The sequence below is a fragment of the Penaeus monodon genome, chromosome 39 (assembly GCF_015228065.2).
Source record: "Penaeus monodon isolate SGIC_2016 chromosome 39, NSTDA_Pmon_1, whole genome shotgun sequence".
Taxonomy (NCBI): domain Eukaryota; kingdom Metazoa; phylum Arthropoda; class Malacostraca; order Decapoda; family Penaeidae; genus Penaeus; species Penaeus monodon.
Genome location: NC_051424.1, coordinates 24,421,655 through 24,447,456, shown reverse-complemented (window position 1 = coordinate 24,447,456; position 25,802 = coordinate 24,421,655). Strand labels below are relative to the sequence as shown.

The window sequence follows — 25,802 nt, the reverse complement described above, 5'->3', positions numbered from 1 at the left end:
TGATGATGATATATATATATATATATATATATATATATATATATATATATATATATATATATATATATATATATATATATATATATACATACACACATGCACATACACATGCACACACATACACATACATACACACACATACACATGCGCACACAGATATGCACGTACACATGCGCGAACACATGCGCATACACATGTGCACACACGCACATGACCATGCACATGGCCATACACACACACACATGCGCCAAAACACATTTTCAACAGCCATTCATTCCACTGCAGGACATAGGCCTCTTTCAATTCATTACTGAGAGGTTATATGGCAGTACCAGCCTTGCCTGATTAGATGCCCTTCCTAATCAACCGCGGTTTTATGCCACGGTGGTGACTTCCCCTACGACACTTGCGTTTGACTTCTCAAGGCGATATGTCGTTTTCTAGGAAGGCAATCGAGGTGAAGTTCAAGGGAACAACGCGCCGGCCGGTATACATATATATATATATATATATATATATATATATATATATATATATATATATATATATATATATATATATATATATATATATATAACCATGGTCGGAATGGGGTTCCTCATGGGAGCAACGTTTCGGTTCGAGGAGGACGGGCTGTGGAGGCTGACTTTCCCGACGGGGCGAGGAGGAGGACGGTAAGGACGGTAGTGAGGCGGAAAGTCCCGCTGCGGCGTTGTTGCGAGAGGTATCACGAGAGAGCAACACAGTCGGGAGCAAAGCAAGTCAAGTAAAAGAGTGAAAAAGAATAGATGAAAGGAAAAGAGAGGAAGCAAAATCCAATCAGGCAAGGGTGGCACTGCCAAACAACCGCTCAGTAGTGCACTAAAATAGGCCGTGGTGGCCGAGTGGTTAGAGCATCGGACTCAAGACTGGCACGACGGCAATCTGAGTTCGAGGGTTCGAGTCACCGGCCGGCGCGTTGTTCCCTTAGGCAAAGAACTTCACCTCGATTGCCTACCTAGACACTGGGTGGCCAAACCAGCCCAAGTCAGTGCTGGTCCCAAGCCCGGATAAAATAGAGAGAATGATTACCTAAAAGGTAACACCGGCACTCTCCGTGGAAAGGAACTGGGGACCCTACCACGTACTCACTCCAAGAGCATCACAACATGAAAACTACAAGTATCATGCTGTGACCATGGCGGTTCAAACATGAACCTACCGTATAAGGGAAAAAAAAAAAAAAAAAAAAAAAAAAAAAAAAAAAAAAAAAAAAAAATATATATATATATATATATATATATATATATATATATATATATATATATATATATATATATATATATATAACGGCTGCTCAAACATGAGCATACCGTTATTGATGATGATATATATAGGCCGCGGTGGCCGAGTGGTTAGAGCGTCGGACTCAAGACTGTCACGACGGCAATCTGAGTTCGAGGGTTCGAGTCACCGGTCGGCGCGTTGTTCCCTTGGGCAAGGAACTTCACCTCGATTGCCTGCCTAGCCGCTGGGTGGGTAAGCCAGCCCAAGTTAGTGACGGTCCCAGAGCCGGGTAAATAGAGATGGTGACTTGATATAAAAAAAAAAAAAAAAAAAAAAAAAAGCACCAGGCGGAAGGCAACGGCAAACCACCGCTCTAAATTGCCAAGAAAATCATGGAAATCCCTGTCCCACCAGGACGTTGGCGATCATGGATTTCCATGATTTTCCCACTGGATGGGTGTCTCACCTGTAATTAGCGTAACCAAGGAAGCCACGGCGACAAAAACGACCATTCCCAGTGTCATGAAGAGGGTGTATGACAGCCCATAGAGGTACATCAAGCCCCAGCTGAAATAAGGGAAAAGGTCATGTCTGTCTGTCGGTATGACTGTCAATCTAACCACTGACTGTGATTTTGTTTATTTGTGTGTGTGTGTGTGTGTGTGTGTGTGTGTGTGTGTGTGTGTGTGTGTGTGTGTGTGTGTGTGTGTGTGTGTGTGTGTGTACACATTTGTACTTGTAGATGTTGATGATGCTGATAAAAATGACTCTTTTAGGGCGATTTTAATGATGATGGTGATGGTGAATATGACTGAGAAACAAAGTGCCAACTTATTAATATCACTGTTATATTAATGATAATGATAACAATAACAATGATAAAACAAATAGCTTGAAAAAAGCGAAACCAACCTTTGCAAAAGTACAGATAAAGAAATAATAATGAAATAAAACACACAACGTACTTATCATTCTCGCTCAGAGATGCGTTCGCAGTCGTGGCGGAATCAGGCGCCTGCACCTCACGTGCGTGATCCATGAAACCGGCTTCCATTTTCGGCGCTTCGGCAGGAAATGCCGGTTTGAAGAGACTTTCATTCGTTCCGTGGTCTCTATAGAAACCAGGACACGTTTCGTTGGAAAAGGGAAGGAGCTCTGGTTTCGAACCGTATATGGATGCTCCCAACGTTATCCAGGCAAGAAAGGTCTGTTAAAAAAGAGAATTTGTAGCTTGATGGATCAACACAAAGACGAAGAATATGTATATAACACAATAACAAAAGATAAAAAAAATATATTTGGAAGAAAAACAATTACAGTAAAAATGCAATAAAACATATAAAAGATAATAACATCAAAACTTGAAGAATGAATAAATAGACAGTAAAGTGACTTGGATATTTCTTCTTTCAAAGTTTCCATAAGGTAAACAGGAAAAAAACGTATATATATATATATACATATATATATTTTATTAATTTATTTATTTTTTTCGAGTGCCCTGTCCCACAAGGACGTTGGCGATCATGGATTTCCATGATTTTCTTGGCAATTTAGAGCGGCGGTTTACCACTGCCTTCTGCCCGGTGTTTTTATCGAGTCACCATCTCTATTTACTCGGCACTGATTTGGGCTGGCTTGGCCACCCAGTGGCTAGGTAGGCAATCGAGGTGAAGTTCCTTGCCCAAGGGAAACAATGCGCCGGCCGGTGACTCGAACCCTGGAACTCAGATTGCCGTAGCGACAGTCTTGAGTCCGACGCTCTAACCATTCGGCCACCGCGGCCTCGTTATATATAAATATAAATATAAATAAAAATAAATAAATAAATAAATAAATAAATAAATAAATGAATAAATAAATAAATAAATAAATAAACAAATAAATAAATATATACATATCTCGCTCAGAGATGCGTTCGCAGTCGTGGCGGAATCAGGCGCCTGCACCTCACGTGCGTGATCCATGAAACCGGCTTCCATTTTCGGCGCTTCGGCAGGAAATGCCGGTTTGAAGAGACTTTCATTCGTTCCGTGGTCTCTATAGAAACCAGGACACGTTTCGTTGGAAAAGGGAAGGAGCTCTGGTTTCGAACTGGGACAAAAGCCTGTAGAAGAAGAAGAAGAAGATATGCCCCTCGACAGCCCAGTGGTTAGAGCGTTGGCCTGCGAACCTCGTGATCCCGCGATCGAATCAGCTTCGGGGCAGCAAAACCACCAAGCATCCGAAATGACTGTGATGGAAAGTACATAACTACTTCTCCGCGCCGTATGGCAATCACAACAAGAGTAGTGAGGTGGTAGAGCTAAAAAGATGTTGGTCCCAGTACCGGGTAAATAGAGATGGTGACTCGATAAAAACCACCGCTTTAAATTGCCAAGAAGAAATCATGAAAAATCCATGATCGCCAACGTCCTTGTAGGACAGGGCACTTGAATTAGAATATATATATATATATATATATATATATATATATATATATATATATATATATATATATATATATATATATATTCTTCTTCTTTTAACGGTAGGTTCATGTCTGAGCCGCCGTGGTCACAGCATGATACTCAATTGCAGTTTTCATGTTGTGATGCTCTTGGAGTGAGTACGTGGTAGGGTCCCCAGTTCCTTTCCACGGAGAGTGCCGGTGTTACCTTTTTAGGTAATCATTCTCTCTATTTATCCGGGCTTGGGACCAGCACTGACTTGGGCTGACCCGCCCACCCAGCGGCTAGGTAGGCATTCGAGGTGAAGCCCCTTGCCCAAGGGAACAACGCGCCGGCCAGTGACTCGAACCCTCGAACTCAGATTGCCGTCGTGACAGTCCCGAGTCCGACGCTCCAACCACTCGGCCACCACGGCCTTGACGATCATGGGTTTCCATGATTTTTCTTGGCAATTTAGAGCGGTGGTTTGCCATTGCCTTCCGCCCGGTGTTTTTTTTTTTTTTTTTTTTTTTTTTTTTTTTTTTCGTCACCATCTCTATTTACCCGGCACTGACTTGGGCTGCCTTGGCCACCCAGCGGCTAGGCAGGCAATCGAGGTGAAGTTCCTTGCCCAAGGGAAACAACGCGCCGGCCGGTGACTCGAACCCTCGAACTCAGACTGCCGTCGTATATATATATATATATATATATATATATATATATATAGAGAGAGAGAGAGAGAGAGAGAGAGAGAGAGGGAGAGAGAGAGAGAGAGAGAGAGAGATAGATCATCATCAATAACGGTATGCTCATGTTTGAGCAGCCGTGGACCTCTCCACCATCCTTGCCACTAAACTCGATCTTACGCTTTTCTTTCCACTTGACAGACAGCCCACAAATATCCTTGATATTGTCGCTCAGTCTTGTCTTCGGTTTGCCTCTTCCTCTGTTTCCTATCACCATCCCTGTCAGCAAGTTTTTTTCAATACTTTTACTTCTCATTACATGACCAGTAAACTTTAATTTCCTTTTGTTCAAGATGGAGAGATAGATAGATAGATAGATATATAGGCCTCTCTCAATTCACTCAATCAATAACGGTATGCTCATGTTTGAGCAGCCGTGGACCTCTCCACCATCCTTCGCCACTAAACTCGATCTTACGCTTTTCTTTCCACTTATACCATCGACAGCCCGCAAATATCTTTGATATTGTCGCTCAGTCTTGTCTTCGGTTTGCCTCTTCCTCTGTTTCCTATCACCATCCCTGTCAGCAAGTTTTTCTCAATACTTTTACTTCTCATTACATGACCAATAAACTTTAATTTCCTCTTGTTCAAGATGTCCAACAGTCGGTCTTTACAATTTATTTTTCTCAGCACTTCATCATTCGTCTTCTTCTCTGTCCAGCTAATACGCAGTACTCGTCTGTAACACCACATTTCAAAACTATTGATCTTTTTCTTGTCTATCTACTTCAACACCCAACACTCAGAACCATATGATGCAATTGGGAAAACTAATGAGTTCAATAACCTCAGCTTTGTCCGTAAGGTAATGCTTCGGTCTTTCCAGATGTTATTGAGAGCAATTGTGGCGCTTTTGGCAATGGTCTTCTTCTTCTTCTTCTACAGGCTTTTGTCCCAGTTCAACTGGGGTCGCCGGTGCGGAAAAAATCGCGTATACAGACATGCAATGCAAGCCACGTCAAAGTTGATCGAACTCAGTCGAACCAGAAAGGCCAATCCTGATGAAGCTGCGGCGACGCGGTCGCGGGCCGCCGTCCTCTCGGATCCGGAGGCTCTGCTGCGTGGGGGCACCTTGGCTGCGTCCTCACGGCCGGGGGGCCTCGGCGGCGTCGCCTCGCCTCGGAGAGTTGTCCTGCTCGCTCTAAAGGCGCCCTTCTTGCCACTTTTCCTCGAGGACTTGCGCGCGAGGGGCCTCGGGGACGCCTCCTTGGCTCGAAGTGCTGTCCGAATCTTGCTCGCGAGGCCGCAGCTCTGCGCTCTCTCGGGAGCTTTCTTTCAAGGCCTACGCTCATTCGGAGTGGACCTCCGGCAGCGATATGTCGAACTACCCGTGTCCGCCAAAGCGCAGGACGAGGCCATGCAGCGCCAAGAGCCCCATGGTCAAGCCCGAGATCTCTTCTTCCTCTGAGCTTGCTTCTTTAGCCGTATCCGCTCTTGATACAGTAGCCGTTGCCCATTTGTCGCCGGATCACGGCGGTCATCCGACGCGTCGCCTGCGGGGTACGCCCTAGCTCTGTCTGCATTCCTGATTCTCCGCATCATGTATTGGCTTGGCAGGGGTTTTTACGGCCGGATGCCCTTCCTGCCGCCAACCTCTTTTAGTCGCCTCTTACGACACGCAGAGGGTAGCTTTTGGCAATGGTAATTCTTCTTTTTATCTCCGGTGAATCATCATATGTATTAGTTAAAACAGCTCCAAGATAAGTGAACTCTTTCACATTTTCCACAATCATTCCATTGATTGTAACATGTTCATCATTGTTCATTGCCGGTTATCTTTGAATCTTCATGATCTTAGTTTTCTTGGCATTAAGAAATAAGCCAGCCTTTTCGCTTGCTTCTCTAACTTTATCTAGTAGTTGTTGTAGTTCAGTGATACTGCTGGCAATCAAAACTATATCATCGGCGTACCTCAGATTTGATATTTTGTATCCTCCAACATCCACAGTTTCTTCAAAATTCTCTAGAGCACCTCTCATAATTGTTTCAGAATATATATTAAAGAGGTGCGGAGACAGAATGCAACCCTATCGTACTCCTTGTTTGACTTCGAACCATTCTGTTAACCCATAAGTGGTTCTTACAGCTGCTTGTTGTTGGTCATACAAGGCTTTTATTAATTGGATGATGTGTTTTGGAAACTTCATATCGTACATGTTATTCCAGAGGATATCGTGATCAACAGTATCAAAAGCTCAATTCACTACTGAGAGGTTATATGGCAGTGCCACCCTTGCCTGATTGGATGCCCTTCCTAATCAACCGCGGTTTGTGCAACGGCGGTGACTTCCCCTACGACACAAGTGCTCAAGGCCAATGTGTCATTTTCTAGGTAGGCAATCGAGGTGAAGGGAAGGGAACAACGCGCCGGACGGTGACTCGAATCCTCAAACTCGTCGTCGTAACAGTCCGACAAGGATGTTGACGATCATGGATTTCCATGATTTTCTTGGCAATTTAGAGCGGTGGTTTGCCGTTGCCTTTCGTCCGGTGTTTTTATCGAGTCACCATCTCTATTTACCCGGGTCTGGGGGCGGCACTGACTTGGGCTGGCTTTTTCTTCAACGGTAGGTTCATGTTTGAGCAGCCGTGGTCACAGCATGATACTTAATTGTAGTTTTCATGTTGTGATGATATTGGAGTGAGAACGTGGTAGGGTCCCCAGTTCCTTTCCACGGAGAGTGCCGGTTTTACCTTTTGGGTAATTATTCTCTCTATTTATCCGGGCTTGGGATCAGCACTGACTTGGGCTGGCTTGGCCGCCCAGTGGCTAGGTAGGCAATCGAGGTGAAGTTCCTTGCCCAATATATAAAGATAAATATTAGCGCTATTAGTACTGTTATTAGCCCTAGTACCAGTATTGTTATTATCATTGCAATTATTACAATGATTGTTATTAGTATTACAATTAGTATCGCATTGGTACGAGTATGAAGAATGGTATCAACACTGGTATCAGTGTTCATATCAGTATTAACACATGTTTCAGGCAAGCAAAGCGAACCATGATCTATAACCAGATCTATAAAGGTGTAATTTAGTTAAAAAGGTAAACAACTGTGGGTTTTGGGGGGAGGGGAGGGGTCAGACCTTGAGGGGGGCAATCCGAGTCTTGAGGGGGCAACTGACTCCCATAGCTCCCACCCCCACCAACACCTTCTGGTGTTACCATCAGTATCAAGTATCAACGCTGACACATATATCAGCATCATCAACATTATTAATATTACCCAAAAACAAACAAACAAACAAAAAAACAATACGAATGACAAATAAACATTTAAATGCATAAAAGAAAAAGAGAGATAAAAAAATAAGAATGAAAAACAGATATCTAAATGAATAAAGAAAAAGAGAGAAGAAAAAAAACATCGAAAATGAAAAATATTTATCTGAATGAATAAAGAGAAAGAGGAAGAGAAAAAATAACTAAGAATGAAAAATGAATATCTAAATGAATAACGAAAAAGAGGGAGAGAGAAAAAACAACAAAAAATTAAAAATAAATATCTAAATGAATAGAGAGAGAGAGAGAGAGAGAGAGAGAGAGAGAGAGAGAGAGAGAGAGACAGAGAGACAAGAGAGACAGAGAGAGAGAGAGAGAGAGAGGGAGAGAGAGAGAGAGAGAGAGAGAGTTTAAAGTTAAAGTTAAAGTTTGGTTTGGATTCCATTTGATACAATGGATATTCTTGGTGTGACATACTGTCTGCTTGATTTTGCTCACGTGTGTCAGCTGCTGCTGACTCGGCTGAACCGAGTCCTTGCCCGCCGTGGTGCCCAGCCACAGCAGTAACCTCCGGGCGACAGTTGCAACTTCTCGCGCCTGGGCGGGGCGCGAACCGCCGACCCCTCGGATGAGAGGCCGACACGTTACCTCTGTACTAGCCCGGAGAGAGAGAGAGAGAGAGAGAGAGAGAGAGAGAGAGAGAGAGAGAGAGAGAGAGAGAGAGAGAGAGAGAGAGAGAGAGAGAGAGAGAGAGAGAGAGAGAGAGAGAGAGAGAGAGAGAGAGAGAGAGAGAGAGAGAGAGAGAGAGAGAGAGAGAGAGAGAGTGAGAGTTAGAGTTTCCGACATTATCATCAGGATCACTTTACCGCGGAGACCACGAGACCGGCGAAGGCCCCGCGCCGGTCACAGTAAGGAACCAGGACCCCGGTGAGGTACAGCCCCAGCGTAGGTCCTGCGGCGACTCCGGCGAGCGTCATCGTCGTCTGGAAGAGCCCGCCGAAGTTCTTGGCGAAGAAGGCCATGGCGATGATCAGCAACCCCATCAAGAGGGCTGTGTGAAGGGCGGGAGAGGAGGGGGAGAGGAGTCAGGTGGGTTAGGGGTATGGCAGAAAGGGGAGGGGATGGAGGGAGGAAGGGAAGGAAAGGTGGTGGGAGGAGGGATAACAAGAAGGAAAGGGAGGTGAGTGAGGAAGGTGAGGTGGGGGGGCTTGGGGGGAGTTGACGGAAGAGATTGCGTTATAGAAAGGAGGGAGGAGAGGGAGGGAGGGAGTTGGGAGAGGGGAGCACAATCATTGCTTGTATTCTTAGTATTAACAATAATAATAATACACTTTGTAAAGAATATGAGCAATATTATCAATATATTATCATTATCGTTATCTTTATTATTTTCATTTCTATCATCATTAGTATCAATGCCCTCACTGTCATTATTATCATCATTATCATTACATTTCTATTGTCATCATTATCACATCATTATTTTTCACTCATTACCATCTGGAGATTACAGTAGAAGGGAGGCAGACAGACAAACAGACAGAAAGAAAGAAAGAAGCAAAGTAAAACGGAAACACACCCATCAAACAAAAATAAAACAAACAAACATACAAACAAACAAACAAACAAACTCAAAGCAAACAAACAGAACAACGAAATTACAAAGAATCTTATTAATGAACGCGGCGCCCGATCTCGTCACATTTCGAAACCAAGGAAGAGGTTCCAGTAAGTCTGTCCACACAACGGCCACCCAGCTGTTGATGATCGAAGAAAGGCTACTGAAAGAGAGACAAAAAGAATTGTAAAAAGAGACGAATCACAAACTGGGGGGAGGGGAGGTAAAGGGTATGTTATGTAATCATAATCTTTCTCCATATCTACTTAGCTCTTTATTCCCTACTGATCTCTTCATCTTCCCGTCACCTAAGGGATCCACCGTATAACATGGCGACGAAGAGTCCAGGCATCCCCACTATAAAGCCCATTTGATCCATGACGAAGTAAGGAAGGATCTGGTCTTTGGAAGTGATGATTCCTCGCGCCAAAGGGTCGCAACCGTGATACGTGGCGAAGGCGCAGATCCCACTGAAGTCCTGCAGGATACTCATGGCCACCATCCCTACGAGGTTCATAAGGAGGACCCTAAAGCGAAATGTTACCGGTTAGTGTTATCGTATTTTATTTCTGCATTTTTCATCGTGCTAGTTTTCTGAATATGTTTATACTATTCATAATTATTATTAGGCTAGTAACAAAAATAAAGCAGACAATTAAAATCATATTATATAATTCACCAACAGCACTTAAACTATTGCACCCATTATCAACACCATCTTGTTACTCGGAATAAACATATGACCTCTGACCTCCTGGCTTGACCTATGGTTGGCACCGCGCATATACGTTGCAAGTTGGTCTGGGAAACGCCATAGGAATTAAGAAAAAGTACCGCTCCCATTGTCATTACGTTCGCCATTGTGTGTCTTTTGTATGGGTTCAGGGACAGGCTGGAAGAGAGAGATAACTAGGTTATACTTTTAATGTAGACAGACTGCTGGGTTATATTTTTTTTGTGTGGATTGTTGAGTTATAGTTTTTTGTGTAGAAAATCCTGGGTTATACTTTTTGTGTAGATATATATTTAATTATCGATATTTTCGAATGGGGATGGCTCTATACACTTCTGTGTGGTTGCGTCACCATCCTTCATCAACTTCAATAGGACATAAAAAATCTGTACAGTCATATTTACGCGCTTTCGCTCTCTCTCTCTTTCTTTGCCATTCTCACTCTCTCTCACTTTGGTATCCCCTCTCTCCCTTACTGTCTCAAATCACTTCCTCTTAATCTCTATCTCCCTCTCACCTTCTGTACCTATCTATATATCTGCCTATCTATCTATCTCTCTATCTACCTACCTTTTAACCTATATACTAACGTACCTACCTATCTCCCTATCCCCCTAACTCCTTACCACCCACCCTCCCTACTTCCCTACCTACCTACTTACCTAGCAACCTCTACACAAAAACCTGCATACATACTCAAAAAGCTGCGTTCGGTCAGCAGTCTCCGCGATTTTCCAGACCTCCTCCAGGCCTCCGACGCGGACGCAGGCGACGACCACGACAGACACGGTTCCCGCCAAAACGACCGCCATTTGCACCACGTCCGTCCACACGACCGCGCGAAGTCCGCCCTGACACGCGGGAGACATTGGAGCAGATTGAGGCTGAGGATAAGGTGCTTCTCTTCCTTCCCGATAGAAAGTATCTTTAATAAGGTCATTGATCGCAGAAAAGATGGACGTATTGTCAGAAGCGACGGTGCAGCAGTGATGGTTTCATCTGGATGTAATGTAGATTTCATTACAGAAAAAACATATTCATATTATAATGATTTTAAGGTCAACTCTGATACTGTTGTTAAAAAAATGATGTGCTTTCTAAGCCAAAGGTTAAGTTGGGATATCTAAGCAAAGAACAGAGACACACATTTGCATTATTGAATTTGTATTAAGTTCCACATCAAAGCTCTGTTGCCCAGCATGACAACTGAGTTAGTTATTAACCTGTCACCCCAGAAAAGGTGAATTTTGAAAAAGGAATTTGACCAGCTGCTCAAACATGGCTTAGCAGAATCCGTTACGAGTATTCGATTGTGTTCTGGCCATCGACGTGTAAAGGTATTAACCAAACCAGATTTGTTCCTAGTGACTAGAGCTGATGATCTACTAGATTCGATTGGCAATTCAACAAATTTGTGTCCAAGACAGACCTTTCAAAAGAGATAATGTCAAGTCCCGTTAAAGGACAAAGCAAAGCAGTTCGTGTATTCATTACGGCTTAGAAATGTGATTTTAGGCTTAGAAATACGGCCAGTAAATATCAACGACTATTACCTGGTGTCATTTCAGAACAGGAAGGTGTGAAGGCATATAATGATGATGCAATTTCAGTCTGACGTAAATTTTGTACAACTTATAACAGGGCACGCTAAATTGGGTGTTTCTTGGACATGGCGTTGGAAATGGCATAATCAATTTGTAATATGCCTGTACCAAGCACTAGTAAAGAACTTGAGAGGTTCTTAGCAATGAAGTATATTTAAGAAACAGCAGTCAACAAAAGAAACAAAATGTTACCACCACCCCCTGCCATACGTAACGAAGATGAGTGACCGAAATCGGCGTTTGACACTCCAGCCCTGCAATTTGCTTGTAAAACATGTCAGACAAAACACACTGTCTGAAGTTTGGATTAACCCATGGTATTTTAACCCTTTAACGAACAAAGCAAAAACACGTGTATTTACATTTAGGGGATGTGGCAAGTCTGGCCTGAAGGATCCGAGCTTTCCTTGGCTGATGTTTAGTTTGAATTGCATTCAGATGTTTAATATTATGAGATGTACTTGACTGTTCTTTATCATTAATGGTTCTATTTCATCTATGAACTCCTATAATGATGTTTAATTAAGTCAATTCTGAACACGGACTAATTGAGGTCTGATCGGCAATGCAGCAAAATTGGCCTGGGCTCCGTGACGTGCTCAAGATGGCAAACCTCCTCGTCTTTTAACATCAATATTATATTGTTGCCACGCGAGTATTTGTTATTTTACTCATTTTGGCTTATTATGTTATTTAAAATTACTATTGTATATAATAAGCACTAACCATTAATTAGTATTTTCAGCGCTTATCTAGAGTTTTAAAATAAAGTCAAAATGTGTACCAAACGCCCTAGAATGTTTTTGATAGATAAACAGATACAAAAATAAATATCGAGTACAATAACTTAAAAAAAAGCTGTGGATATTGAACATTGTATGAACACTTTTCTCAAGGTGATGATTGAAACCCGTTTTTCCTTTGATTTTATCCATCCATTTTCTCATCCCATTTACCAAAGAAAGAAAGAAAGAAAGAAAGAAAAAAGAAAGAACGAAAAAAGAAGAAGAAAAACAAACAAACTCACCATTGCAGAATACACGAAACACACGACTCCGAGAATGATGATATTGGCTTCGACGGACAGGGGAGTTACCGAAGCCATGGCCAGCGTAGGCGCATAGAGACACAGGCCGGAGTACACGAACGTCGGGACAAGTTGCACGAGGAAGATGGTCAGTCGGAGAAACCGCGATCGGAACCGCAGCTCCAGGTACTGAGGGAGGAAGGAGGTCAGGATGGAGGAAGGGAGAAGGAGAAGGAAGAGAGAGAGGATGGAGGAAGGGAGAAGGAGAAGGAAGAGAGAGAGGATGGAGGAAGGGAGAAGGAGAAGGAAGAGAGAGAGGATGGAGGAAGGGAGAAGGAGAAGGAAGAGAGAGAGAGAGGATGGAGGAAGGGAGAAGGAGAAGGAAGAGAGAGAGAGAGAGAGAGGAGAGAGAGAGAGAGAGGGGGAGGGAGGAAGGGAGAAGGAGAAGGAAGAGAGAGAGGATGGAGGAAGGGAGAAGGAGAAGGAAGAGAGAGAGAGAGGATGGAGGAAGGGAGAAGGAGAAGGAAGAGAGGAAGGGGCGAGCCGAGGATGAAGAAAGGGAGAAGGTCGAAGGGAGAAGAAGAAGGAAAAGAGAGTGGATAAAGAAAAGGAGAAGGGGGAAGAGAGGGAGGGAGGAAGAGAGAAAAGGGAGCTTGGGATGGAGAAAGGGAGAGGGAGGAGGGAGAAGAGGGGAGAAGTTAGGAAGGTGAAAGAGAGGAGCGGGAAGAGAGAGAAAGTACAGGTTAGGATGGAGGAAAAGAGAAGGAGTAAGAGACGGAGGAAGGGAGGATTAGAAGAAAGAGAGAGAGGATGGAAAAAGGGCGAAGGAGAAGGAAAAGAGGTTAAGACGGAGAAAAAAGAGGTGAAGGAAGAGAGAGAGGACAGATGTAAGGATGGAGAAAGGGAAAGGGAGGACGAGAGGGAGGAAGCTAGAAGGAGAAAGAAAAGGAGAAAGGGAGATTTAGGGCGAGGAAGAAATAGGAAGATATCTGGAGAAAGAGACGGGACAAGAGAAATGGGGAAAGATAATGAGGAGTCACTCAAGGAAGAAGAGATAAAGAAAATGTAAAGGGAAACAAACGAACAGATAATCGGGGAAACAAACAAATAAATTAAAATACAAAAAGGATTATAGAGTGATTTTGATTTCCATTATTATCAGAATCAAAAACAGAATCAAATTAAAATCATCTCTACTGAGTCTCTTGCCTTAAATATTCAGTATTACCCTAGATATACCTCCTTTTTAAAAATCTTTCCCGCCATTTTCCCTTGCCTCACATTCTCTCACTTCCCCTTGTCAGATAAGACACCTTCCTACCTCATTAATACTGGTCATCTTGAGAGGGTAAAACACGGGTAAGAAGATAACAGTTGCCAATAACACACCAATGACTGTCCCCGCGCTTAACATGGAGATTTGTAAACCGTGACCGTATGTTTCTCCTGGACAACCTGCAGCCGAAAAAAATATAGTGTTTTCCAGTGGGAGGGTGATAGGGTATAGTTGGAGTTTTATTGGTAGGTAGTATAGTTGGGGTAAGGTGTATCGTGGTAAACTTGTAGGTCTGTGCGGAATACTGAAATAAATGAAGTCCGAAACAAAACTTTGACCATGTTGTGTATTTGTTTATTTATTGTGACGGCTGTTGCAATTATATTTCAGCGGTGCGATAGGGGTCATGGGATTGTGACGTATTTTTGTGTAAACTTTTGGTCTGTGGAGTACCGAAACGAGTAGGTTTCAATCCTTATATTCATGCCTTTCACTTTCATTCAGAATCGAACTCACCTAAAACAGCGATGGCGGAGATATACGACGATAAAAGTGAGACAGAAACAGGGAGCACGCTCATGGACCTTCCACCAAACAGATAGTCCTCGGGATTTCTGTTTCCCGTGAAGGCGTGGAAGACTCCGATCCCAAGACTGGTGGCAATGAGGCCGACGAAAACCACGTAGTCCGCTGTGCCGAATCGGACGATTTCTTCCAATCCCGAAGCCATCTGGTGGCGAAAGATGAAAGTTAAAAAGACAAGTAGAAATATGTGTATTGGCTAAAAGCCCTCACATAGGGAATCATAAACGAACTGCACCATGTGTTGGATTCCCCCCCAACCGAATGAATCAGTCGGTCTCTCTCCGACCCGCTCATAACCTGCTAGCTTCAGGTTCTTGACTTCCGTTCAGGTCAGGCGCCTCAGAAACAAAATGCGTTTATGATGCTTACGCAGTGAAAGGATAATAGGCAATATTTAAGTTGAGGTTTCTCTCTCTCCATCTTCTTCTCTTTAACTTTGTCTTCCTTTTTCGCCTCAATTACCCTCCCTTTTTTCCATCTTCCTCTTCGTCTTCCTCCCCCTCTCCCATTTGCTCCTTGTCTTCCTCTCCCTCTCCTCTTTTTCAATCAAATCCCCGATGACTGTTCCGAGACATAATTCCGGTTATTCGTCACTGAGTGGTGAGGCCATATCCAAAGTATTATCCACACTCACAGCGTCTCGGCTGAATTGCACTGAATGTGTATAGGCGGCACTAATATTCAGATCGGAACCATAGGGGCCTTAAAACAGACGGACAGATAGATAGTTGTGTTAGTTAGTAGGAGAGGGGAGTGACAGGAAAGCTAGAAAGGACAAAGTAGAATGAAAAAGCAGCATACATACATACAATGCAAAAGTGAAAGAATGAGTGAGAGAGAGAAAGAGAGAAGAGAGAGAGAGAGAGAGAGAGAGAGAGAGAGAGAGAGAGAGAGAGAGAGAGAGAGAGAGAGAGAGAGAGAGAGAGAGAGGAGGAGAGAGAGAGAAGAGAGAGAGAGAGAGAAAGAGAGAGAGAGAGAAAGAGAGAGAGGAGAGAGAGAGAGAGAGAAAGAGGAGAGAGAGAAAGAGAGAGAGAGAGAGAAAAAGAGAGAGAGAGAGAGAGGGGAGAGAGAGAGAGAGAGAAGAGAGAGAGAGGAGAAGAGAGAGAGAGAAAGAAGGGAGAAGAGAGAGAGAAAGAAGAGAGAGGAGAGAGAGAGAGAGAGAGAGAGAGAAGAGAGAGAGAGAAAGAGAGAGTGGAGGAAGGGAGAAGGAGAAGGAAGAGAGAGAGAGAGAGAAAGGATGGAGGAAGGGAGAAGGGAGTGTGTGTGTGAGAGAGTGAGAGTGAGTGAGTGAGTGAGTGAGTGAGTGAGTGAGTGAGTGAGTGAATGAGTGAGTGAGTGAGAGAGAGAGAGAGAGGAAGAAAGAGAGAGAGAGAGTGAGAATGAGAGCAACAGAGAGAAGAGGTACACACAAATACACATGAGAATTTTAAACAGTACGAGTATAAATGCAGACATGACGCTACATAAAAAATAATAATAACGACAGCATGACCAACAATGATTAATTCGTCCAACCCAGTTTTCGATGTCTAAAGTCGACAAGAGGTTAGCAGTAATATCCAATGGCCTCGCACATTCATTTGTTCGAACTGTTAACCATTGATTCCCCCCTCGGCAACTTTGATGCGGGGAATCGGGATGGATTAGCGATTACGGCGGGAGTGTCTGTTCTCTCCCAAGATAGGTGGGTGGAGAGGTGTATGAATACGAAAAGAGAATATAAACAGAACAAGCAGACCGGTGTGTGGTGTGTGTGGTGCGGGTGTGGGAGGGTGTGTGTGGTGGTGTGTGTGTGTGTGTGTGTGTGTGTGTGTGTGTGGGTGTGTGGTGTGTGGTGTGTGTTGGCGGTGGTGTGTGTGTGTTGGTGTGTGGGTGTGGTGGTGTTGTGTGTATATATAATATATTAATATTGAATATATATATATAAAGAGAGGGAGAGAGAGGGGTGTGGAGGTGTGGAGGTGGGTGTGGGTGAGGTATGAGTGGAAGACAAAATAGAAGGGAGAGAGTAAGGTCTAAGAGACAAATGAAGAGTTTTGATGAGAGAGACGATGTAATAGTAGAATAGTTAAGTAAAAATATCTGCTAGGTTTAAGAGTCGACAAAGACATTAATAAAGACAACTGAAAAGCAAGATGTAATAAAATAAGAATTACAGTGAAAGATACGGCAATATATATAGATAGATGATAACATATACTTATGAATAGTGAAATAGTTCATGAAAATATAAAGTAAAGTTATAAGATGATGTCGGCGAATAAAAATAAAGTATAAATGAAAGACTGATTTGGACTCGGGATTACGTTCATCCCTGGATTTTTATGATAAATAGTAATGAGGTAGATGATAAGATTGGAATGTAATATAATAAATATTATAAGATGACGATGACGAGGGTAATGGTGGTGATGATGATGATGAGGATGATGATATGAGATAGATGATATATGATATGATGATGATGATATGATGAGTGAATAATGATGTGATAAGATGATGATGAGATGAGATGATGATGATGTGTGATGATGATGATGATGAGGGTGAGGTGATGATGGTGATGATGATGATGATTATGACGATAACGATGACGATGATGATGATGATGAGGGTAATGGTGATGATGATGATGATGTATGATGATGATGATGATGATCGATGAGATGATGATGATGATGAGATGACGATGATGATGATGATGATGATGATGATGATGATGATGATGATGATGATGGCGATGGTGATGGTGATGATGATGATGATGATGATGATGATGGTGATGGTGATGATGATGGTGATGGTGATGGTGATGATGGTAATGATAATGTTAAAAATATCAGTAATAATAGGATGATGATGATTATAATAATGATGATAACAATAATAATGAAACGCTAATGCACTAACAACAAAAATAACAAAGAAAAATACATAAAGAGCCAGCCAGAGAAAGAGACAGAAAGGAGGCAGAGAGCGCCGGCACAAAAGGAAATCGCGCTAACCATTTCACAAAAGGCTTTTCATTGGCTTCGAGAACTCAACATATTTAAACAGAGTAGCATTTTGTTTGATGCACAAATATTATCATTTTTAGTCGCCACCTTATCATTAGTCATTATCCTTATTGCTACTAATTATATTATTCCCAATATCAGTATAATGATTACTATCATTGTGATCATTTTAGAATTATTTTGGCGGCGATGATAATATTAACAATAATGAGAATCATCACTATTAGTATTATCATCATCATCGTCGTCATTATTATTATTATTATTATTATCATCATCATCATCATCATCATCATCATCATCATCATCATCATCATCATCATCATTATTATTGTTATTATCATTAATATTAATATTATCATCATCACCATCATTATTATCATTATCATTATAATCATCATCATTATTATTATCTATTATTATCATCATAATAATTATTATCATTATAATTATTGTTATTATTATCATTATCATCACCATTATCATCATCATCATCATATTATAATCCTTCTTCTTATTACCATTATTAGTATTAATATTATTATTATTAGTTATTAGTATCATCATCGTCATCGTATTATTATTATCATTATTATCATGTCGTTATCATTACTATCATCATCATCATCATCATCATTACTAATATTACATCATTATTATTGTTATTGTGATCATTATTGCTAATGTTATTATTATTTTTTTTATTGTTATTATTATCATTATCATCATTATCATTATTATTATCATTATTATTATCATTATTATTATACGTGATGATATTGATAAATGTGCAGATAGGATAATATGATATATAATAATATACAAAATAATAGTATATTGATGATGATATGAATATAATATATATGATATAATTAATAAAAAATAATATGATAAATGATATAATAATAATGATAATAATAATAAATAGTATAATAATAATAATAATAATAATAATAATAATAATAATAATAATAATAATAATAATGATAATAATAATAATAATAATAATAATAATAATGAAAAAAAATAATAATAACAGCAATAATGATAATAGTGAATAATAATATTAATGATAATAATACTAATAATAATTATTATTATCACTATTTCAAAATAATAATAATTATTATAAGGGGAAGAAGAAGAAGAAGAAGAAGAAGAAGAAGAAGAAGAAGAAGAAGAAGAAGAAACAGTAAACAGCTTTTTGAGCATATCGTAACTGGGAACTGATTTGCGATCCCAGAATTTCATTACAAACCACTGGTATCGACGATGGTTGTTAAAAAGACGATAGTAGATGATACTAAAACGGTGGTAGGAGATGGTAGATGGTATTAAACGGCGCTAGACGATGGCAGTTGAAACTAAACGATGGTAGATGATGCTGGACGGCGATAGACGATGGTAGGTGATTGTATGCGACGGCAGATGGATGGCAGAGTTCTGAGTGGCGGCAAGTGCGTGGCTCTGCCTCCGTTGCCACTGCCTCACTCTGGCAATTTGGTGTCCTTGGGTGGGGAAGGGGGGTAAAAATGGACGGGAGTACTGGGTAGGGGGTAGGGGGTAACGAGGGAGTAGGGTTAGGGTGTAGCGAGGGGATAGGGAGAGGGTATAGAGAGGAGATGGAGGAGGGTAAGAGAGGAGATAGGAGGAGGGTAACGATGAAAAAAGGGTAAGGGGAGTGTGCAAAGAGGAGGCAGGGGGAGTGGTAAAAATGGAAGGGAGTAGGAAGGTGTAAAGAAGAGATAGGGAGAGGGTAAGAATGGGAGAGAGGAAGAGGGGTAGAGGAGGAGAAGGTAGGGGGAGGGGTAATAATGGACGGAGTTAGGAGGTGATTGGGAGAGGGATAAGAGTGGAAGAGGTACGAGGAAGGATGCAAAGAGAAGATAGGGAGATGGGTAAAAGTGGAAGGGGTAAAGGAGAGGTGTGTAAAAGGTAGGAGGCTGTGGGAGGGGTAAGGATGGAAGGGGTAAGGAGGATGGGTGTAAGGATAGAGAGAAAGGGGAAAGGGTAAGATTAGGAGGGGGAGGAGGGGGCGTAAGTATGGGAAAATGGGGGAAGGGGCGAGGAAATGGTGTAAAAGGGAGGGGGTTAAGGAAAGAGGTACAGGAAGGGGTAACGGAGTGAGAGGAGAGAGATAGGGGTTGGTGGAAAGGGGAGCTGTATGGAGGGGAAGGGAAGAGGAACGGTTAAAAGGGGAGGAAAGAAAAGGGAGAAAAGAAAGGAGGGAGGAGGGAGGGGACAGGAAAGCAGAGAGTAAGCAGGGAGCGAGGATGGAACGGATAGGAGACGAGGGAGTGAGGAGAGAAAGAAGAGATAGGAGAAGACGGAACGAGAAAGGAAGGAATAACATGTAAATGGGAGTAAATTTTGCATTGTCACCACATCCACATATTGTCGATGTGACATATTGTCGATGTGGTGATAATGACTGAAAACAGTGCATTATGAGAGTACTAATGATGACGACAATTTTCTCACTATCGGTGTTAATTCTGGTGACTGCAGCTACACCAATTATTATTATTGAGTGATCTAATAATTAGCCATGGGATAAGATTGGATGATATAAATTAATTATCCAAATATTCTCATGCAAACAGTGAAAAAAAAACACTTGAAGTAATTTTACCCCATCACTCTCTAACCATCTGTGACGTCACGGCTACCTTGAGGGACCTTGTAAACAATAACAAATCGGTCAGTCCGTCTGCACCCAGGCCTTCGGAATTCTTATTTCTCCTAGTATTAAACGCGCCACTGAGCATTTAGGTGATTGTTAAGGTGATTCGAAGTTATCTGATAGATAATATTCCTTTGCAATTGCATAGAAAGTATAAGAATATCGAGTTTGAGAGATTAATTAGGCTCTTAAGACCTTTTCAACATCTTGGCTGTAAAAGACCAATGTCTCAGTTGTGCATTGTGCCATAGAACTGATACCTACAAAGCCTTAACCTCGCATGCTCTGACAGAACAGAGCCCGGGAAATTATCTGGTTTTCCTACCAATAATTTCTTACAGTGACATTGACATTAATTCGGAATTGCCAGTTTGCGAGTCCTCAGGATTCTCGTCGTCACCCTTGGCAGAAATAATGGTCACACTTTATCACTCCTTTTCGTTATTGTATTACTATTTTGCATATTAAAGCCGAAACAGTTTACCCAGCACCTTATACACAGCCTAACCATGATGGAACTTATTTGAATTTCAACTGAACTTTTCCTGGCTCTAGCTTCTGTACATATATATCCATCTATTTGTGTGATTATCTATTATAGTTCTTATTGGCTCCATTAGACTGGTTGCTAGTGTCAATCATCATATCATGGCCAAGTATAATTCCTGATTTCCATTGTATACTTCATTTGCTACACCTATATTATTGCTTTCTTGATTTTGTGCCATTTTCTCTTGATTTTGTACTTACCATGGAACACCCTGAAATTTTGAGTTTTACATCCTCTCTACTACACTTATTATTAGTTTGTGAAGGAAATGCTATAAAAGGAAAGTGCCATAGCAAGTTATAGTTAATGAGATCGCAGGTTCAGATTCTTCAGTTTGAGTATTAGGTGTTATTTCTAGTAATATTGGATGGTTAGTTTGAATCTTGATGCTGAGATTCATTTCTTTTCATCATTTATCTTTGCTCTTTATCACAGATTTATCAGATATCTTAAGCATAAGGATATGATACTCAAAGAGGAGTTATTTTATCCAATGATTAGAATTAAAAATCTGTGTTTTATAATACCTCTTTCATGGTATGCCTTTTGTATATTAAATTAAGGTTGGAATAAGATACACAGTTCAGAAATATATAGGCCTAAAATTTTGCTGTCATGAAGTTGGGTTATTTTGATTTTGAAAGATTTATTCATTATATGTATAATACGTATGAACATGAAAGGCTAATCTGGATGGGATAAGGGAATGAGCAGAGTAGGCAGATAAACAAACAGAAATTTGGGTTGTTTTAGTAATGTCGTACAAATGAGTGTGTGTATATGTGCATATATCCATGTATGAATGTGTGTGTGCAATTACAAGTGCTGTCTATAGATGCAAGGTAGATAATAGCAAATCACACACACACACACACACACACACACACACACACACACACACACACACACGCGCACGCGCACGCGCACGCGCACAACACACACACACACACACACACACACACACACACACACACACACACACACACACACACACACACACACACACACACACACACACACATATATATATACATATATATAGATAGATAAATAGATAGATATATAGATTGACTGATTGATTGATTGATTGATTGTTATAAAACTAGATAGGTATATAGTACATGTACGTTTATATTTTCATTTACATTTACATTTATATTTATATTAACATAACTGTACATTTACATGTACATTTACATATAAATATGTATATACATGCATCACATACATACACTCAAGAAATCCTAATGCCTGGATTTTGGGCTATGTGCAAGCAGCGAGGCACCTAGATCCAACGGGATAATATTTATTTATCACTTTGGAACTCTTTGTACAAAGAGAAAAATCTAAAGGTTTTAGATTAAACTGGAATTGGTCACAACATTTTTTTAACCAGTAGGAAACATTACCGTAATAGTACTTGCAATGTGGTTTTCAGAGAAGTAATAAATGAAGATGAAACAATGTATTATTGTTTGACATATCCCTGCATTCCAGATATCCCCATGTTCCATTATAGATAGATATAGTGTAGATAATATTACTAAGAAAAAATATGATGCTATATAAGTAATGGTACAAGTTGTATAGATATGGATAAATATATAAATAGGTAGATAGATACATTGATTGTTTGATCGATTGATTGATAGATAGATAGATAGATAGATAAATAGATAGATAGATAGATAGATAGATAGATAGATAGATAGATCAATGAAATTTTGATAGCATCAGTATGTTGCATGCATGCAATGGTGCCAGGTATATAAATATGGTTATGCATTTATAAGTGAGTTTTCAATCATATCAGTATGTATATGTTATATTTCCTCATCCATTGCTGGCTTTCAGAGTGGAGCATTCCTATTGGGCCTTCATGTTGTAATGTCTGAGAGCAGTAGTTCCCCAGAGAGCCCTGTCATCATCGGAAAAATGGACCACAAACGCCACCGCTACCCATGCTGCATTGTCTGGACTCCACTGCCACTTCTATCGTATGTCAACTCAGTTTTATTTTTGATAAACTAATGATTTACACTGGTAGAGTCTGGAAAGAAAATGGATGGATATTTTTTTTTTTTTTTTTTTTACTTTTTCTGTTTTACTTTGTAGTATATACATTTGAAAAATGTGTAGATTTGTTATATTGAATCTACACCAAACCATTCCAGATGGTTCATACCCTTCATTGGTCACATGGGCATTGCGACAACATCAGGTGTGATCCGTGACTTTGCTGGGCCATACTTCGTGTCAGAGGATAACATGGCCTTTGGCTGGCCGACAAAGTACTGGCCAATGGATCCCTACAGAGCTCAGGGAGGGCCAACTGCTTGGGACAGGGGTATCTCCCTGGCGTCAGAGGAATATCAGGGCAGAATGGTGAGTTGTTGTCATTGGTCTTCTGAAATAGTAATGAAAGTGTTTCATAGGATGATAATGGTTTATTTACTGTTTCAGTTATCTTCAGAAGTGATATTCAAAAGTTCCACTGAAAGAAGTCAATGAATGAATTTGTATGGGTTGAAAAAATTGCTTTATCTCATTGCTTATGTGGATTGGTGGTTATAGTGTTATAACCTGATAAAAAGGGCTGTAGATATTTATTGCCATCGTTTTATATATATTATTAATTAGAGTCTGATAACATCACTATACCATCAAAATCATTTTAGGTGTTTGATTATGCAAAGTATTACTTTTGCTTTTACATATTAATGATGTTCCTCCAGTATGTCTGAAAATACCTCCCACAGGAATTGTAAGATCATCGTAATTGGGTATTCTCATATTTCGGAAGATGTAATATTATATATATTCATGTTCTTATTTTTTTCTGTGATGTTAATGAAACACAAATCTACTTCATCTTCCAGCACAACCTGTTCTGTGACAACTGCCACTCCCACGTCGCCATGGCACTGAACCTCATGCACTATGATGGCTCTACCAGGTGGAACATGGTCAAGCTGTGTTTCCTCATGATGATCCACAGTAAATATGTCAGGTCAGTCAGTAGAATATCTTTACAAATCATTTATAGTTATAGTCTGACTAACTTTCTGTACTTCTTATTGGTATTTGCAGGAATTTTTAAATTGCTGTTAGTATAGTCAATGAATTTTCTTTTGGTGTGGAATAGATAAAAAGATTTAGAATTTTCTAGTTCTTTCTTCAGTTTGTTGCAACATGATTTATATTATCAAAGAGAAGAGGGTTATTGTACAAAAAAGAGAGAATGCTTCTGGCACATTCACTTCTGGTGTGTTAGTATATGTAAATTCTTATGTGGAATAATCTTTTTATTTTCCTTGATCTTGCACAGTTTCTGGGCCTTTATCAAGACGTGGCTGCCCTTCCTCTTGATGGCTGGAGCTGTGACAGCTCTGGTTCTTCTTGTTTAAACATTGCGCAAGATGCCAAGGGACTCATCCGTCCTCATAGATGCACACTTACGGAAGGCATTGTTCACCATTCGTACTGGCGCAATTGGGAATGCATTCAAATGGAGATGTTTCATGATGATGAGTATTTATTGTTTTAGTGAGTATGATCTGATTAAGATTGGAAATGTGCCAAGGTAGTTACTCTAGGGATGTCTTGAGCAAGTTGATTTGCATCAGTCAGTAGCCTGATCTTCATTCACTATTTTTATGGGTATTATTAGAATGCTGAATTGTGATTGATAATCGAGGGTTGATTTATAAGGGTTGTAATAATTTGAGTTTGTAATAGATGTTAATGCTGTGTACTATTTTCGATAGCAGTAGAACAAACAGATGAGTCAACTAGTGTAAGAAAAAGATCAGTGATAACTGTTACAAGAAAGATGTTGCCTGGATTTGTTTGTTTTGTTATTTATGAGTAAAACTCAAGTACTAGATACTATAGAAAAATGTAAATGAGATTAGTATTATAAGAGGTCATTGATCGAAGTAAAAAAAATATTTTTGTTAAGCAACCTTTCTAACATGATTTTCAAATTACATGGTCTGTTACGTGCAGTTTCAGAAGTCAGAATGTTGTTAAAAGACTCCAAGTGAATTGATGCCAGTGTAAGCCATAGGTTCTCAAGTTTTTTTACTTCCACAAACCCCTGTATCTACAAAATTATCATAGGGATCCTTTAGATAACCTTGTAATGTGTAGAAACTAGCATTACATATATTTTGCAATAGTTTTTTTTTTTTTTTTTTTTTTTTTAGTATGAGAAAGTGAAAAAGGATATTTATTAATGAGAAAGTGAAAAAGGATATTTATTAATAAATTAAGCAAAATAAACTGTTCACTATAGTTGATAATTAAAAATCAATGGAATTTGATTTGAATACTTGGTATTGAAGAGAGACAGAAAGTGAAAGGATATAGTGTGAACTGAATAGATTATTACAGTTTTCCGTAGCCATCACATGGGTACTGCAGCACCTCTCTGCGACCCCCTTGGGTTCTTGGGCAAGGAACTTCACCTCGACTGCCTACCTAGCCACTGGGTGGCCAAGCCAGCCCAAGTCAGTGCTGGTCCCAAGCCCGGATAAAATAAGAGAGAATGATTACCTAAAAAGGTAACACCAGCACTCTCCGTGGAAAGGAACTGGGGACCCTACCACGTACTCACTCCAAGAGCATCACAACGTGAAAACTGCAATTGAGTATCATGCTGTGACCACGGCGGCTCAGACATGAACCTACCGTTAAATGATGATGATATATATATATATATATATATATATATATATATATATATATATATATATATATATATATATATATATATATATATATATGTATATATACACACATATATATGTTTATATATAATAGGTGGGGGCATGATATTGACTTTTCTATTTATTTATTTATTTCTATTTCTATGCATATGTATATGTATAAAACAGGTGTCTTTGTAGCCTGCCCATTCAGAAGGCAAACCCCAGTGCATAGAAATGTGGTATGTTTAACATAGGAATTCTGTAGAGGTTTTCCTCCTACAGTTCAGTGAAAAGGATGAAGACCATGGTATTTGTAACAAGGAAAGT

General features: G+C 40.4%; 2 protein-coding genes across 5 annotated transcripts in view; one reads left to right on the top strand and one right to left on the bottom strand.

Moving 5' to 3' along the window:
* LOC119597404 (sodium-coupled monocarboxylate transporter 2-like) overlaps positions 1-19,103 on the bottom strand; it is a 28,878-nt gene extending 9,775 nt beyond the window's left edge. Inside the window, exons 1-11 of one of the 3 annotated variants that reach the window (XM_037946974.1) lie at positions 18,789-19,102; positions 14,445-14,658; positions 13,974-14,107; positions 12,653-12,841; positions 10,718-10,872; positions 10,040-10,180; positions 9,597-9,815; positions 9,333-9,451; positions 8,537-8,721; positions 2,232-2,473; positions 1,733-1,833 (exon numbers count right to left, since the gene is read on the bottom strand). In XM_037946974.1, coding sequence (XP_037802902.1) covers positions 1,733-1,833; positions 2,232-2,473; positions 8,537-8,721; positions 9,333-9,451; positions 9,597-9,815; positions 10,040-10,180; positions 10,718-10,872; positions 12,653-12,841; positions 13,974-14,107; positions 14,445-14,658 — 1,699 coding nt within the window. In that variant the 5' untranslated portion in view covers positions 18,789-19,102. Of the gene's footprint in view, positions 1-1,608; positions 1,834-2,231; positions 2,474-8,536; positions 8,722-9,332; positions 9,452-9,596; positions 9,816-10,039; positions 10,181-10,717; positions 10,873-12,652; positions 12,842-13,973; positions 14,108-14,444; positions 14,659-18,788 lie in introns of those variants that run through there. The other 2 variants (XM_037946973.1, XM_037946972.1) reach the window with 2 other exon arrangements.
* Positions 19,104-20,205: 1,102 nt separating this feature from the next.
* On the top strand, positions 20,206-24,956 carry LOC119597403 (transmembrane protein 222-like). 2 transcript variants are annotated; one of them, XM_037946970.1, is made up of 5 exons: positions 20,206-20,302; positions 22,618-22,760; positions 22,938-23,148; positions 23,643-23,773; positions 24,092-24,956. In XM_037946970.1, the coding sequence occupies exons 2-5, from the start codon at positions 22,651-22,653 to the stop codon at positions 24,168-24,170; spliced, it is 531 nt and encodes a 176-aa protein (XP_037802898.1). In that variant the 5' UTR covers positions 20,206-20,302; positions 22,618-22,650; the 3' UTR covers positions 24,171-24,956. The 2 variants fall into 2 exon arrangements, with proteins under 2 accessions (XP_037802898.1, XP_037802899.1); XM_037946971.1 differs by having other exon boundaries at positions 20,215-20,314.
* The last annotated feature ends 846 nt before the right edge of the window (positions 24,957-25,802 follow it).